General features: G+C 33.1%; 1 protein-coding gene across 5 annotated transcripts in view; it reads right to left on the bottom strand.

The window, feature by feature from the left end:
• TAF2 (TATA-box binding protein associated factor 2) overlaps positions 1-12,960 on the bottom strand; it is a 70,890-nt gene that overhangs the window by 32,069 nt on the left and 25,861 nt on the right. For all 5 annotated transcript variants that reach the window (XM_081071059.1, XM_081071055.1, XM_081071056.1 and 2 more), the window contains exons 9-17: positions 12,792-12,891; positions 11,050-11,135; positions 8,138-8,273; positions 6,931-7,085; positions 6,155-6,269; positions 5,691-5,800; positions 3,828-3,893; positions 2,454-2,706; positions 920-1,060 (exon numbers count right to left, since the gene is read on the bottom strand). In XM_081071059.1, coding sequence (XP_080927185.1) covers positions 920-1,060; positions 2,454-2,706; positions 3,828-3,893; positions 5,691-5,800; positions 6,155-6,269; positions 6,931-7,085; positions 8,138-8,273; positions 11,050-11,135; positions 12,792-12,891 — 1,162 coding nt within the window. The remainder of the gene's footprint in view (positions 1-919; positions 1,061-2,453; positions 2,707-3,827; positions 3,894-5,690; positions 5,801-6,154; positions 6,270-6,930; positions 7,086-8,137; positions 8,274-11,049; positions 11,136-12,791; positions 12,892-12,960) is intronic.

Genomic DNA, 12,960 nt, shown 5'->3' with positions numbered 1-12,960 from the left:
ATTCGCTCCATCTTCCCTTTTTTACATTTACTTGCTCCCATTAAATATTTCATCTCTCCCTCTCCAATGGTTCCTCTCTCTGTGCCAAACATGCCCCAAGGTTTTTCTCTTTCTACACAAAACAAAAATAAACCCAGAATATTTCCTCAGCATGTCTCACTTCTCATACTTTTCAACAGCAAAATCATGAAAGAATAGGCTTCATTACTGTTTTTATACTTTAACTTCACTCCTCCTTCTAGTTCATCTAGTAACTCTAATCTCTGCCTTCATTATTATTAAATTACTCAAAACATTTTAAAAATGATTTCCTAATTGCCCAAATGCTGACCACCCTGCCATGCTCATATCCCTTCCTGAAACCGTGACTCCATCACACCACTACTTTCTAAATTACCATTTATAAAAAACCTACTATGTGATAAATATAATCTAAATATAGTCTTCACATGCTTGATCTTATTTAATTCTGAAAAACAGAAACTTTACGATTGAGTGAACCGAAGCGCAGAGGGTAAAGAAACTGGTCCTCATGCAAACACTAGTGAGTAGCACAAGTGGACCTGACACTAGAGTTGTGTGCCGTGCTCTGTGACTCATAACGTTGTCCACTCTAGAAGGCCTGCCATCAGGACTTACCCATACTGCCATCCCCCAGGTAACCAGCCAAAAATTCAAAATATCCACTTCTACTTACTTTAGTATTAATGTGGATAGTGAGTTACTTGCCTATAGCTCTTAAATCAATGAACAACCACTTAAGTAAAATTTTGGACAAAATTTCAGCAGCAAAAGAACAAAGGCAAAACCTCTCAGAAGATAATAAACACATCTATTATTTGAACAGTCTCCAAGTTAAACTGAGATATACAGAGAGCGGCATAAAACAATCACAAGAAATTTAGAAAGTAAACTGTACCTTCTGTAGAAAATAACTTTGAAAGCTCATAAAGTTGTTTGTTTTCACAATGTTTGGACAAGTTTTACAACAAAACATTCTAGTAAAGAGTGACTTCATGGCTGGTGGTCCTGTCCATGTGCTCACCATTGAATTTGCAATCTGCAAATAATTAGAAAACAACTAATTTCCATCACCACTGCAAACAGTTTTAAATAAAACAACTTTCTAAAAGTTTTCATTACAACTGGATTAGTTTTCAACTTCAATTCTCAGAAATTTAATATATTTTAGCTTTTCATTATCATTTCCAAGAAAAGACAAATTCTTATGTACACTTATAATTATTTTCTGTAAATTAATTTCTAAATTGGGAGCATTTTTTATGTTTTAAGAAAACATGTTTGCAAAAAGCTTCTATTCTAAGTAAGTTTGTGTTTGTCCATTTAGACAGATGTAATTCTAACATTTTAAATTTATCAGCTAGAAACATCACCATGGATTTTAAATAAGGTTTTAAACTCTACCCTAACTGAAAAACAAACCAAGTACAGTGCTACCATTTAAGGTTCTAAGAATGCTTACACAAAAACTGTATCTTGCTATTGATACTTTTAGTGTATAAAAAATGTCTGACAAGAAGAAAATTATAATTAACTTTATATAAGTCAATAATTTTATGGATCTGCTAAGAATTTAGCATGCAAGAATCACCAAGATCTTTCTAGAAGCAATGAAATTATATCCTTAGCATATGATTATCAAAGAAAAATCTTTTCCCTCATATACCTGATAGAATGTAGAAATCTAACTTCTCAGTAGTTACCATAAAGACAAACAAATCTAAAACATTACAATCTGTTGAAATGTTGGACATATGAATTTAGCAGTGAGGAAGGCAAGAGAGTCACTAAACGAGACTGAACCTATTACCTAATAGGGAATGAACCTATTATCAAGATGCTTTTTAAATACCTGGAACCCAGTATTTCTGGCCAAATTTTTGCGTTTTTCTGGTTTCCATTTGTTCTACCTTCAGTTATTTTGCATCTAAAGAAAAATATTTAGTTTTCTTAATAAATTAACTTTTCTAGCATGTTAAATTATAGAACCTATCATTTTAAGTTACATACCACTAATACTGATTATTAAACCCAAAAGATGAATCACCATAGTAGGTCAATTAAGATGAACTGATTTCATGTACTATCATGTAAAACGTCACTCAAACCAATGGATTTCTTACCAAACACATTCTTTGCTTTAACAATGTGGTTGGCAAGTCAATAAAATGGTGAAAAATTCTTTTGGTTTTAAAATCTGACTCTCAGTTTGACAATTATAAAATTTTAGTGCCTTACCTATTTTTAGGTCAAACCATGTTTCTTTCAAATCAGTCTTGTTAAAAATATTTGGCAAAAGCTTTCAAGGGACTGGCTACCGAGGGAAATTAAAGACCATAGCTTTTAATTCATTTTCAGAGTTTTCTGGTTTCTTCTTTTTTAAACATGCAATACTCATCTTGCCTTCTTGCTACTGCTTGTAATAATCTCACCTTTGCAAGGCAGAAGCAAGCTGACATTCTTACTCGGTAGAAACACTGTTCTTGTTCTAATATGTCAGTGAGCGCCAGCCGGGATGCTGGAGTGGGGAACTTCTCCAAGGCCAAGATGGACTCCTGCTGTGCAACAACGTCCCTCTCATAGCGGAGCTGGTACTGCCACATAAAGTCAGCTTGCTCAAATTCTACCTTCCTCAGTACTGACATATCGGGATCTATTCTTATCCACAGCAAAGGGGAATCAGCACTGATGGAAAATACAATTTTCGTTACTTTTTTCAATTTTATATACTTATAAAATAAAAACAAAGCATTTATTACCCAGATTCTCCTCTACAAATAGTATTCAAGGCTGCCTGGAGTTTTACTGTACTCATTTTGTTTTAAATCACGTGACAACTTTCTCACTATGTTTAATATATTTCAACTTTATCACAATGTCTAATCTAAAATATACAGGCACAATATGGATGAATAAAGAGTTTCAGCTATTTTTAAAAATGAAAATCATTAAAATTTGGAATAGTGACAGTTAAATTGTATTTTGCAAACACAGAGAGCCTCAAAGAGCTGAGAGCTCATCAGGAATGCAAATTATGAGCACTTGCTAGTGAAGTGCTGGATCAGAAACTGAATGTTAAGAACCCCAAGTGATTGACATGCACGTTATAGCTTGAGAAGCACTGCTCTAGAAGCCAGCAGGGGAGCAAGAAAGCTGCCTGAGCAGAAACTGTGCCCACCCCACAATTATCCTGTACTTCCTCTTAATTTCACCTGGGACAGGCTAGATTTACTTCTTCTTTCATTATTTTTTAATTTTTTTCAATTATATTTATTGAGGTAACATTGGTTAATAACATTGTCTGTTTCAGGTGTACAACGGCATAACACAACATCTGTATACTCTACTGTATGTTCACCACCCTTCCATCACCTTATATTTCACCCCCTTTACCCTCTTCATTTTCTCCTAACCCCCTTCCCCGCTTCCTGTCTGATAACCACCATTCTGTTGTCTGTACCTATGAGTTTGTTTGTTTGGTTTGTTCATTTGTTGTTTTTTCTTTTATAACCCATATATGAGTGAAATCATTTGATTCTGGTCCTTTTCTGTCTGACTTTTTTCTTTTAGCACGATACTCTCAAGATCCACCTATGCTGTTGCAAATGGCAATACTTACCCTTTTTTATGACTAAGCAGTATTCCATTGTACAATTTTGTGTCAGATTTGCTTTTAATATAAGGTTTCCACTGCATTTCAAAAGTTTTAAAAGCACTAATTCAGGACATTTGCATACTTTTAGATGTACATAACAAGACAAATGAGAATGCAGAAAACATTATGTCCTTAAACTTAAGTAACTTACTCCATTGCAGAAAGATCCATGTCAACCTCTTCTCCATTCATCAGTGGAATTTTTTTCTTCTTATTCCTACATTTTAGAAAAAGTTTAAGTTTTAAATCATAACATTTCAAGTTCTGAAAGGAGATAAAGAGCAACTGAAGTTCAAATTAGGGATTTCATGCAACACTGAAAGATACCCTAAGGAAAAAGGAACAGCTAATGTAATAGAATTTAAACACAACACAATCTGTTTATTTTGAAGTTGAAGGGAAGGAAATAAACAATATTGAAATGTATTTCTGACCAAAGTTTAACAAAAAGTAAAAACAGGCAATTAAATGTCAACTTAAAACATCTATTTTTTTCCCCTCAAGAACTGGTAGCTGTGTTTTTATATAGAAAAGAGATTTATCAATAAAGAAATCTTTTATAAAAAAAATAAAAAATAACCAGTCCTGAAATAAAACGTAAATAATTCTGAACATAGGCTATATGTGCAAGGGGCTGTCCTATATGAAATGATTAATTATAAAACATCTTAATAGTACTAAATAATATGCACAATTAATATGCACAAGACTTAAGGTAAGCAAAACAAAAGCAACTGCTTATGCAAATTACTCCTGAATCATAACATCTACTGGATAACACACTAAAAACTTGGGTGAGAATGACTAAACACAGGAACAGAGAAGAATCTTCCGGTGTTCTTCACACCAAAGAATTTCCAAATGACATAAGTTTCCAAATTCAATTTGCCTTGAATTTAGCCTGGCTCCAAACACTCAAACTCCATTCCACCGCCCCTACCCCTAGAAAATAAGGATTCTCAAACCTAAAACGTAAAATTAATTATTTAATTTTAAGGAAAAAATACTGTCAACAACAGAAAGCAAATGAAGAACACTTGGTAATACTAGCTTAAAGTAAAATGGAGAAAAAAACCCTGAGGAAATGCTATGAAGAGGGTAGCAATCAGATGTTCCCGATCTCACAGATGGACAGGATAACAAGAAATGGGGATTTCACTCTAAAGTAAGAAAGAATTTTCACAGAGAAAGAACAATTGATTAATTACAGGGAGATTTCAGAATCAAATTATGAAGGCCATCAAAATCAACTGATATTCTCATCTGTCTGATATGACGTAAATGTAGTCATGCACATAAGACTTCTGTTCCTAAAATTCTGTTGTTAACTAACATTCCTCCAGTAAAGCACAAAGATGTTCTCACCTTCACTACTGACAATATATGCCAATGGTTGATTTAAAAAAAAAACAAAAACAGTGGTAAAGAAAAAATACATTAAATCAAAGATGAACTGCTGGACATCTTTTAAGTAAACTGACAATGTTCCTTTGAAAGACATCAAGAATGTTCTGTAAGGGCACTGGTGATACGGAGAAAAATGAGAAAGACACCTAGTACAGAAGATGCAAGGGCTTTTCATGACATATGTAGTCTGCTCCCTCCTTTAAATTCAATGACCATTTCTCCTGTAGATATTTCTCCAATACTTCCTGTAGATATTAATCCAACAAGACTAATAAGAATGAACCTAAGCAATCTGCCTTGAATTTTTCCTGGCTCCAAAAATTCAAACTCCATTCCACCTCTCTTACCGCTACAAAATAAGGACTCTCAAACCTAAATTGTAAAATTAATTATTTAGTTCTAAGGATAAAAATATTGTCAAGAACAGAAAGCAAATGAAGAATGGTTGGTAACACTAATTTAAAGTAAAATGGAAAAAAAGATTCTAGATAACATGTTCTCCACCTAAAAAATTAGGTTACATTACGATTTTTATTTTGGCGTTTTAATCCGTGACACTTACAATTTAACTATAAACTTCAATTTATAATTATGATCCAGTGCCTACCTTCTGCTTTTGGAATGGCAGGGTATATCATGTTTAAGGCTGTTTTCTTCAATTTGTAATGTATGATTGAAGGATCCATCTAACTCCTGCACTGTCACTTTAAGTGGTCCCTTTAAAAAGAACAAAATGTTGAAAGATAGTGCTAGAAAGATAGCAATATATTTTCTTACATGTATAGGTATATATATCAAGATATAAAATAATACTATACATGATGTGTATCTACAGACACATAAAGGCAGTTGGTACCAAAGCAGGGGAAAATTGGGAAAATGAATGTCCTCTGAAATCTCCCTTTCCACCTGTAACCCCTTTTCTCTTCACTGACAGTTGTTTCTTCATTTGATTCTTTGCAAACAAAATTTCACTATGAAACTTCTAACTAGCTCCCTAACCATAAACCCTTCTTATACTGAAATTGGAGAGAAAGCAATGCAAAAGGCCATTTTAGAAAAAAAACTTACCACATATTTCTGGGTTCCAGGAGATGTATAATCTTGTTTTATTTCCAATTCCAAAACATTTCGTTTTCTATTAAATGCAAAACTTCCATAAAATTTTACCACTCCACTCTGGTCTCTGAAGATGTGTAAAGGAATTTTTGCATATTGATATATGTACTAAACAAATATGTTAGTAATAATTTTCAAAAAATGCCTTCCCACCAGTTCAAAGCTTGAGAGCATATTTCATTGTAAACCAGGTGGCAAAGTATTCAAAATTCTTGTGAAAAATGTTTCCCCAGAGTTAAGCAAAATTTCTGAAACATTAATAAATTTGTGTTTTGAAAGAAGTAAAACCACTCTACTGGGTTATTAATGCAATAGTGCTTTGAAATGAGAAAATGTAAAAATTGAAAAGCTCCAAGATACCACTCAAGTTGTGCCAACCTCTAGCCACATCTAAAAGTCACCAGACCATTCTATTTTACAAATAACCCTACAGGTCTGTCTGGTGCGTTATTTACCTCCCCTAGCATCAAGCCTATTGCTATACTCACACACTAAAAAATACTTTAAAATATGCCAGATTTTAGAAATGTAGATGTGTATATGTGTATCTCAATGATTAGTAGGCACCCTTAGAAGAAATGATTTACAGTTCCTGGTTATTTCTACTATTATTGAGAAATTTAAATAATTCCTACCTCCTTTCATACCCCAAATCTTCTCCCCCTTCCTCTTCCACACATAATCTTATTTCCTTCCCCACTTTGGTGAACCGCTATTTAAAAGGATACACCCACTGCTTTATTAAAGGCTGAATGTCTTTGCCAGAGACATTCGAGATGGATTTCAAAAACCCCGACGTAGAAACCAACATCTGACTCCACATATGTGACTGGAACTTCTGAGATGAAGCAGTACTAGCCAAGCTTAGCAGTTTATTGAAAACCTGCAAGGTAAGTGTCATTTAGAAAGTTTGTATAACATCATATATACCTTGCTTTCAATTCTACACTACACCCACTTGGCATTATGACATTATTATAGTCAATTACAGAAGATGATAATTTCACATTTCACTATATAGATTGTTCTAGTTAAAGACTATTAGCAGCAGAAGTATGCAAAGATTTAAACAGCCAGACCATTCTTCCTCTAAATATAACTGAATTTTAATGATATCCTGGACAAACAATGAATATTGTGTTTTTAAATAATTAGAATAAGAATAATATATAATACCTATAATTTATTGCGCTATGAGCTTTAGATAGAAACTAAACATTATTTAAGAAGTTAAGAATGGTCATTAACATGTATACCATCCTAAAAAGTTGACTGGCTCTTTCTTTATAGATCATCTCTTGTTTAATATTTCTTTAGTTTACTCTGAAGGCAAGGTGAAGAATAGAAGGATTAAAGAAACTTAATTTTAGGTCAAACGTAAAATGCTTTTAAAAAAAGATTACTAAGAAGCTATTTTTCACTCACCTCTAAGAATGTTATCAATGAAAAAAAAACAGCTGAACATTTATAATATACCTGGTTTCTACTACCTCAACTATTACATCTCAACTACTTACACCAAAACTTGCTTAAAATACATAGCAGAATTCAGCAGTAGCAAAAATAAACATCTTTTATTATTAGTTTGCTTTTTTCTATTGAAAATATTTCTAAATGACACTTAATCCTTAATATTCTAAATAATGCCAAGCACAAAATCATATACATAAATAAGTTTTACTTTCATCCTCACATTCTAATTTTATCTTCATAACAATCCTGCACTAACTGGGTCAAGTACTGATATCCATTCTACCTCTGAGGAAACACAAAAAGCACAGGCACGTTAGCGGGCAATCAGCTAATGAGAAGTACTAGAACTCCAGCTTATATATAAACCCAGATGACCCACTCCTATTCTACAGAATAATATTCAGATTACATACACGTGCACAACAGATCTTTACAATTGTTACGTTCTTAACTTAGACTTACTTGTAGCATAAATTCCATACTGATCCTATTTTCAATCAATCTCATTACAAGGTGTGCTTTACACTGAAACATAGTGTAGTATTCCCAGGAGAGTGTATGTGGATGCTTTATTGAAAAGTGTAAATGGGATGCCGGACTGAAAAAATAAACAGATTTATGTATTATGACAAATTTGAATATTACATAAATAATAAATTTCATGGCCACATCAGGACAATAAATCAAAATCCTCATGAGAATACCATGCAATTTCCTCAATATGAGAGCAACCAAAGACTAGGAAACATCCGAAAATAAACTTAACTGGGAGAGAATAATGAAGTTTTATGAAAGGACATAAAAACTTGAATAAATGGAAACACATGCCAAGCTCCTAGCTAGGAAGACACAACAGTGGTGTAAATATTTCAAGGCGGTCTAAATTCATCAATACAATCAACGCAAGTCTAATCAACATCTCAAGGTTAAAGCATACACACAAATAATTTCAAGATGAATTACGTATCTAAAACAAGAATAGTTATAAAAGTACTAGAAGAAAATAAATTTTTAAAATTGCCTTTCCATAATTTTGGGGTGGGAAAAATCTTCCACAGGAAATATATTTATAAAACCCGGAGACATTAACACCAGACTATGTAAAAAATTAGAAATGCTGACATGATAAAAGAGATCATCAGCAAATTAAAAGAGAGGTAGTTTTGTAAAAAACATATATGATATACATGAACATTTAAGATAGTTACAATTTTTCACTATTTCAAATAATGCTGTGAACATCTTTTTACACATGTTGCAAGTATTTCTGTATAGCAAACACCTAGAAGTAGAATTTCTATATTATGTACCTAGAAGTAGAACTGATGAATCTAAAAAATTATCTTTTTAAAAATTGATTGGTACCAATAAATTACCTTTCAAAATCACTGTACCAAATTATACTCTCAATCAATGTATAAAAGCTTTCATTAAACTTCCTTAAAAATGTTGCATGTGGAAATTTAAGTATTTGCCAATTTCATATTTGAAAATTACTTTTATATTTCACTTATTACTTCCAAGCTCACAAGCAGCAATATGGAAAAGGTTAAATAAATTCCAAAGTACAATGGAATATTATATAGCTCTGAAATGGAAAAGAGTAAATTTATGTATAGTCACATGGAATGCTTGCCAAAATATATAAATATGGTTAACAAATACACAGTAAAATGAGTATGACTGAATTACATTTTATAAATGCCATATACACATAAATATAGACACACACACACAAAAAGTCCCATATACTGGAAGACAATATACCAGATGTATAATCATGGTTATCTCCAACGAGAGGAACTGGTAGAAGTGAGGGGTGGCAAAAGAGGACTAAAAAGGCTCTTTTACTTTTTACTCCACATGCTTCTAAATTGTCGTTTTGAATTTCTTCAAAGAACATGTACCCAATGTGCTCCTTGTATACATAAATTTAAAAACATTAAACAAACCACAAGAACTAAATAAATGTGCAGAACCAAGGTAAAAGCATTTAGTGTAAATAATATTTACACACAATGGGAATGCCCTAATGATATGCTAGGAAACTGCCATACTGCAGACAGCCAGGAGAAAAAAGTGGAAGACACTAACACTTACTGAGTGTGTATGTACTGTGTGTGAAGCTGTATCCTGAATAATCCTCACAACCAACCTGGTTTTAAGATGGATCATCACTGTCACTTTACACAGTAAAACACACCCCCATACACACACACTCTGAAAGGTTATGCAATCTTCTTGGATCACAAAAATTAATTACGATAAAAATCTAAGTTTGTCTAATTCCAAATTCCTATGCTTTCCCACTGACTTCATCTTTCCTCAGTGACCACGCTACAACAAAGAAAAGGCTACTGGTTACACAACTTCAAGTTCCTTAACCTTTGTTGTGCTTTTAGACACTTGGGTAGTCTGGCTAATCCTATAAAGTGTTTTAAAATAAAATTTACAGGATAACAACAACAAAAAAAAAATTATAATGAAATGCAGTTATCAAAATATTAAAAACTTAAGATGTATCAATATATGGGCTAGTTTATTAATGTATTAAATAACAAGATCTTGCAGAGGCCTACTGCAGTAATTCTGAGGCAGTGATGAGTGCAAAAAATATTTCAAAATATCTGCTAACAATTATAATGTGACAGGAAAACATGCATGATTCTGTGGTTGACAAAGTCACAGCACTGTCTGTTGCCTATGTTCATAAGTAAAGAAAATGCAAAATTTCAGTTAATGGTTAGTGAAAATTTAGAAAAATTTCCCATCCAATTCAATCCATATTCCCTTAGGGAATCCATGGACCCTAGAACCCGCTAGCACTATTATTTTCTTCTAAGTAGCTGTCTCCTTTACAGTGAATTGCTGAAAAACAGAGAGAGGGAGAGAAGGAAGGGAGAGAAAGTGAGAGAGGACAATAAACAGAAAAAAGGAAAGAGTAAATAAGCATCTAGATAAGTGAAGATTCAAATAAACAGGTATAGGTAGGATGTCTTAATGCTGAAATTAGCTACTTAGATGTAAAACAGCAATTAGTGGTATGAGAACAAAATACTTGTTTTCATTGCTTTAAAACTTTTATGAGAACAATATGATATAGTAGCATTAAATTAACATGGGAAAAATAAAAGAATTACATGTTTAAGAGTCTTTTTTTAAAGGTTTTAATCCACTCATAGTCATCACATGATAAAAACAGTAATGAAAGGAGTAATGAGAAGATTACCAGTATCAGTGGCCACAATGTCATTACCTACTATTGGTATTACTATTTTGGCCTGTGTGGACCTCAACACACATACAAATATGATACTAAATGAGTGATCCCATACAATAAGGTTTATAATATCTTCTCTGAACAATAAACATACTTATCCTTCTCTTTTCCTCCACCAAATATGGGATGTAGTAAAACTCCACCAGTTCTCAGTTCATATGCCACTATTTTGTCCAGCTCCTTAAAAAGATATAAAAATAGGAGTCAGCAAAAATTGTTTTACATATCAAATTGAAAACTGAACTGTGATTTCTCATTTCCCAGAATTAGAATGTAAATTTCTTGAAATAAATTATACGTATTTGGAGAGCAGTTTATGTTCTTATAAACAAAGCACTCTACACAGCTGGCTGAATGACAAAGCCTAAAAGGCTTCTCAACTCTGTGACATCAGGGGTGGCCAGTAGCCTGGCAATTTTTCCTAATGGCTCTTCCCAACCTCTCTGACTAGTTTTGCAAGTTTATTTCTAAAGATCCTTCTCTATTTTGCTTCTGATGGAGGATTTAGGCAAGTAAAAAGGAATGGGAATAAAATTGCATTAGGAATCTATCATTTGAAAACTTCTCTACTCATCTCTAATACGACATACATCGCAGTAAAAAGAAAAAAAGCTTAAGTGAAAAAAAAATAACACAACTGTGCTGGAAATTCATGACTAGTTTAAATAATATACAAACAGAATAGAGAAGTGGTAAAAATAATAATAATAATAATCACAGTGAAGTGGTTAAAAGCCAGGTCTAAATCCTGACTCTACTACTTACTAGCCGTGTAACTTTGGCCAAATAACTTAACCTCTCTGTGCCTCAGTTTCCTCATCTGTAAAATGGGGATAATAACAGAGTAGTTAGGAGGATTAAGATAATTAATGTTTATAAAATGTTTATAACAGTGCCCAAAACATGGTAAGTGCTATATGTTATTTTTCCCCTTTGTTAATAGTTTTTGAAATGAAGAATGGACTCTTCCAGTTCGAGATGTAGGAATTATTTTAGAGTTCTAAATGTCTGAAATCCTTTACAATTACTTTTTGGCTTATTTAAGTTCAGAGTTGGATGATGAAGATATGTAAAATGAGAAAAAGGAGATGACGGGGGAATCTATTTAATACGCATAGTAAAGGCTGAAATTTTCCCACGTGAGAAGGAAGAAGCGAAGCATGACATGATTAAAATGTGTCTGTCCATGAACACAATGGGCTAGGCAAAATACAGTTGATTTTTCCTTTTGAGCCAAATCTTTCAATCCTAGGAAAAAGATTGTCATTGACAATGACAGAGAGCATAAATGTACTAAGGGCTAGCCAGCACATAATAAGCACTTACTATGTACAAAGGACCATGCACATTACATGTATGATGACTCACAATTCCCATCCACGGAGTGACACTACTACTACTCCCCTTACAAAGATGAGGCTTGGAAAGATTCACCAAAGCCACAGAGCTTGTAAATGTATGAGGCAGACAGGAAAAGCAATGTGACTCCAGAACCTGGGCTCGAACCCTACACAAATTTAGGAAGCGAGATACAGTAAAAATGACTACTATAAAGAGCTGGAATATATCTAATGACTAACTTGATGGGTAACGACCTTCAGTATTCTCTTCCTTAGCAAAACCTCAGGCCAACAACTGACAAAGGAAACTAGATAAAATAGACCGTTACTCTTTCTCAGTAAAGTGATTCTCAGTTTATGGGGGGAAAAAAAAGACTTTCAAATGACATTAAATATTGTACAATAATTAAAAGTAAAGGACATGCAACTTGGAAATCAGGAGAACACTAAAATGTACTACCGACTGCTAGGGGGATAATGGAGTTAGCTTTTTCACCTCTTTAATCCAATGGCGGTATTCATTAACACCGAAAGTTTTTTTCATCCAAAGTCCATAAATATATCCCGAAATCCCCTTCAGTACCCATTCATCAGACCTAAGCAAAAAGTAAAAATATAAACTTTTAATCATAAAAATTCTTCAGAGAAGACCCAAGAGGATAGCA

The sequence above is a fragment of the Rhinolophus hipposideros genome (assembly GCF_964194185.1).
Source record: "Rhinolophus hipposideros genome assembly, chromosome: 13".
NCBI classification, from domain to species: Eukaryota; Metazoa; Chordata; class Mammalia; order Chiroptera; family Rhinolophidae; genus Rhinolophus; species Rhinolophus hipposideros.
Note: the sequence above shows the minus strand (reverse complement) of the source record. Positions and strands in the feature narration are given on the sequence as shown.